The 4,069-nt window shown below is 39.9% G+C and overlaps 1 protein-coding gene across 1 annotated transcript in view; it reads right to left on the reverse strand.

Moving 5' to 3' along the window:
* Window positions 1-3,472, reverse strand: part of LOC104964244 (cystic fibrosis transmembrane conductance regulator-like) — a gene marked incomplete at both ends in the record, with an annotated part of 8,343 nt that extends 4,871 nt beyond the window's left edge. Inside the window, 3 exons of the mRNA XM_010792984.1 lie at window positions 951-1,195; window positions 2,219-2,319; window positions 3,245-3,472. Of these exons, the coding sequence (XP_010791286.1) occupies window positions 951-1,195; window positions 2,219-2,319; window positions 3,245-3,472 (574 nt within the window). The remainder of the gene's footprint in view (window positions 1-950; window positions 1,196-2,218; window positions 2,320-3,244) is intronic.
* Window positions 3,473-4,069: the final 597 nt, after the last annotated feature.

The raw sequence follows: 4,069 nt of genomic DNA on the forward strand, positions 1-4,069 counted from the left end.
ACACAAAAAAAAGGTGAAAATCGTGTCAATAGATTACATTAATTTCGTGACTATTAGACGAAATGCCGTGAGAGTGGGTTGGATTATCACGTCTGCAGTTCTCTCTAACTCTCATGAGGGGTTCAGACACTTTGAGCTCATGGTTTTCTCGTTAGAACTTTACTGTTTCAGTCTCACCACGGTCTTTAGTGCTGTTTCTAGATGACGTTGGGAACAGTATTATCCCCCCAAAACACCAGATCACCGGTGAATCAATTTTTCGATGTTCTCCCAAGTCTTTCTACTTTTATAACAGTGCCAAAAGATTTTGATACGAATAGAAAAGGTATTTAATAAAAGACAAGGGAACATTTAGCACTCTAATTAGGATTAGATTAGTCTGTAGGTTATTTGGTTGGTGTTAGGTGTTTTCTAGCTTGTACAAATAGTTATATAATAAATGAACTCCCTCCAATTCTATACGTGTTCGTAATGTAAATACTTTCTGTTCAGCGTCTATTGTAAAGCTTTAGACGGCTTATCAGTGGCCCCATTTCACACGATATGTAAACTAGCGCCTCGTTTTTTTATTCAAAACCTAAAACACTGTAGTGATCTCTACCCACCACACATATCACATACCCCTTCTAGCTCACTAATATACAGTATTTTGCACATTTCTGCACACCCCTTCACTTTTAAATATAATACACTGTACTGTCATATATTCATTCTCCTTTTTTTGTTTTTTAGGTATTTAGTTTATTTTAATTTGGTGTAAATACTTGCCTAAAATACTTCTTAAAAATACTTATTTTTTCTTAGATTGTTTATGTTTGCACCACCAGACTCAAAAGCAAACTCCTTGCATGTACCTGGTAACAAACTTGATCCTGATTATGTTGACTTCAGCTCTTATGACATGTACACCATTCAGCTCTGTAACTGGTTTTGAGTATAATGAATAAAACCCCTCAGGACTCACGCTCTGCCCCCCCTCCACAGAGAAGGAGATGTCGCTGAGGACCGAGCGCCCGGCCTCCGTGTATTTCACCGTCAGGCCCTGGACTTCCATCTGTCCGCGGCTGGGCCAGCAGTCCTCAGCGTGAGGGTTATTGATGACCAGGTCGGGGCCTCCTTTACCTCCAGACTTCCCCGGCATGGGCTCCTCTGGCGGCAGGTCGATGAACCTGAACACCCGGTCCACAGAACGCATCTGAGAGATAAGGTAACGTTTATTTATATAGCATATTTTAAGACACAGAGGCAATTCAAAGTTCAATTGAACACTTAAAATTCAACACTTAATAAGAAGACAAAAGTCTTGCACTAATGTACATTCTCAAAGATATTGAAGTGGCTGTTTTTTGGAATATCCAAACATTTCCTTAATTTTTCTTGTAAAAGTGCAATTGTTCTTATCTTATGTCCCAGGTTTCACTCTATCGTCCCTCTTGAATAACCCTGAACAATGTGTACATATTCTACTCAAATGGACCTCATTGCTATAACAACACAGCTGTTGCCGTTTGAAGCAGAAAATATATTTGCGATGAAGTGATCTTTTGTTAGAACCTTTATATCTTAATAAACCCTTTTAAACACTTGGATTTACATGTTTTATTATGTTGATCAGTTTAAGGAATAAGAACTTTGTGGTTGAAAATTAGATTTTAGTAGCGATTCACTTTTATGAGTTTTTGTAAGTGTGTGTGCGTGTGTGTGTGTGTGTGTGTGTGTGTGTGTGTGTGTGTGTGTGTGTGTGTGTGTGTGTGTGTGTGTGTAGTAGTACTGTACTACTACTTCGTACGTCGTCGTACTAGTTAAGTACGTACGTACGTAGTTACGGTTTAATTTAAACGTAACGTAGGTTACGTTCGTTACCTTACGTAGTAGTACGTAACGGTAACGAGTACGACGATGTCCTGTGTGTGTGTGTGTGTGTGTGTGTGTGTGTGTGTGTGTGTGTGTGTGTGTGTGTGTGTGTGTGTGTGTGTGTGTGTGTGTGTGTATCTTTAAATTAGTTTTATGGCATACGTACTGTACATTTTGTTTTGTCGTTTTTAAACATACTAGGACTAATATTGCTTTTTATGACATATACTATCTCAATGTATTTCATCATATTCAACATTATTTATAAACTACACTATGAGTACGTCAATAGTACAATGTTGTTCACCTTTCATGTAAAGCAGTTTTCAAATGTTTTTAAATAATCTTTGTGTTAAGCACATACCAGTCCATCCACAGTGATGCTGGTGATGACGGCCCATTGGAAAGTCCCCAGGATGAGCATAGCGAGGGCCACGATGATGCCAACCTCCCCTGGTTTATCCTCTGAGAAACACACACAAACACATACACACACACACTCAACAATATTGTCCAATCACAGCTGCTCTCTGATGTCACAGCAGCAGTCAGGTAAGAAGCTCTGCGACTCGCTCCATTGGAAATAATGAGCTGTGAAATTACCCTTTAATCTGCTCCTTACATAAACATAGGCTGTGACGCAACAACACATGTTTATATATGTGTGTGTGTATGTGTGTGTGTCCTATTCATTTAATTGAACACACACACACACATGCTTCCTTTCCTACATGACATTTTATCCGGTGGCATTCCAACTCTTTTGATCAGTTTTCATTGAAAGCCTGTGTGTTATGATCCTGAAATCTGACGCTACACACACTGTAACACACAGATAAGACTCTTCTCCACTCGATACACTCAGAGGAAATAATAAGGTGTTTACTGACTCGCTAACGTACTGGAAATTCAACATGGCCCCTACAAACTGCTGCTTGATTCCTTAAAAGGCTTCACCGCCAAAATGACATTACCCTCATTTATAGAGGTCAGTTTTAGTCAATTTGCAGAATAAATCCATGTTTTTCTACTTGCCTTATAGGGTCAGTATTCACCCACTACTCATTCATGAATATATATACTAATGTATATTTATTTACTATTTTATAACTTCATTTATGTAAAAAAAGCCATAAAAACACCCTGTTTTTGGATTTAAAGGATAAAATAAGGCGTTTTTCTTTGTTTGTTCGTCACTTATACTGCCTGTAAAGAAAAACATTTTGACTAAAGTACATACCTACGGATAAACCAAGTCAAGAAATATAAGTTACTATTTAAAGGTAAGCTTATTGAATCCAATGTCATGCTGAGAAAAGTCTGATTACCTCATAAAAACGCTGAATGTAACCGTGCAACCCTTATATCCGTTTCCCCTCCTTTCACTCACTGTTGGTTCCCACGGCGATGAAGGCGGCGGCGCTGAAGAAGAGGACGAAGATCATGTCGCAGCGGAAGAGGAACCAGCGCAGCGTGGAGAGATAGTGGAACCAGGCGGCCGTGTGAGTGTTCAGCGCTTTGTGGAAGAGCGTCTCGAAGTACGTCTGACGCCCGAACGCTCGGATCGTCCACAGCCCCTTCAGAGAGATGATGAGGTGGGAGAAGATCGGGCTGCGAGCTGAAGGAGAGCGAGAGGGAATACAATATTACTTTAACGGTCAGAGCACAACACGATCAGTGAGAGAAAACCTGCTCAAAGAGCCTTCAGCGTGATCTGGATTCAGCTCTGTATTTACTGAGAGGATTGACTGGAGCACGAAAGATGCTTCAGTTTGACTTTATTGTTTAGGGTCATCGAGAGAGTATTTTACAATGTTTTAGTTTTTTTATCAAGTGTAGAGAGAAAGGACAAGTGAGCACATATGGCTCTGATTAAGCACAACGAGAGATGTAAAAGTGAAACAGGAATCTTCTGTTGCTACTGAAAGCTAATCAGAGCTGGATGAAAAAAGGGGCAGTAGATCCAACAAATTACAAATGTTTCCATTGTAGGCCACCATTATTTTTTGTTTAACATTAGGCTCTTTCACACCGGAGTACTTTTCCCGTTTAGTTCCGATAGTTCCTGGGATTTTGCGTTCACACCAAAAAGAGAACTTAGTTCATGAGAACCTTTCCCCCCTTTTCAGTCCCTGCTAGAGATGGGACTATCCTGGGGAGAAAAAAGTTCCAATTTCTGATTGGCTGGACGAATTGCAAACCACGCCCCATAAAA

This window comes from Notothenia coriiceps, unplaced genomic scaffold (genome assembly GCF_000735185.1).
Source record: "Notothenia coriiceps isolate Sejong01 unplaced genomic scaffold, NC01 NC01_scaffold00036928, whole genome shotgun sequence".
Taxonomy (NCBI): domain Eukaryota; kingdom Metazoa; phylum Chordata; class Actinopteri; order Perciformes; family Nototheniidae; genus Notothenia; species Notothenia coriiceps.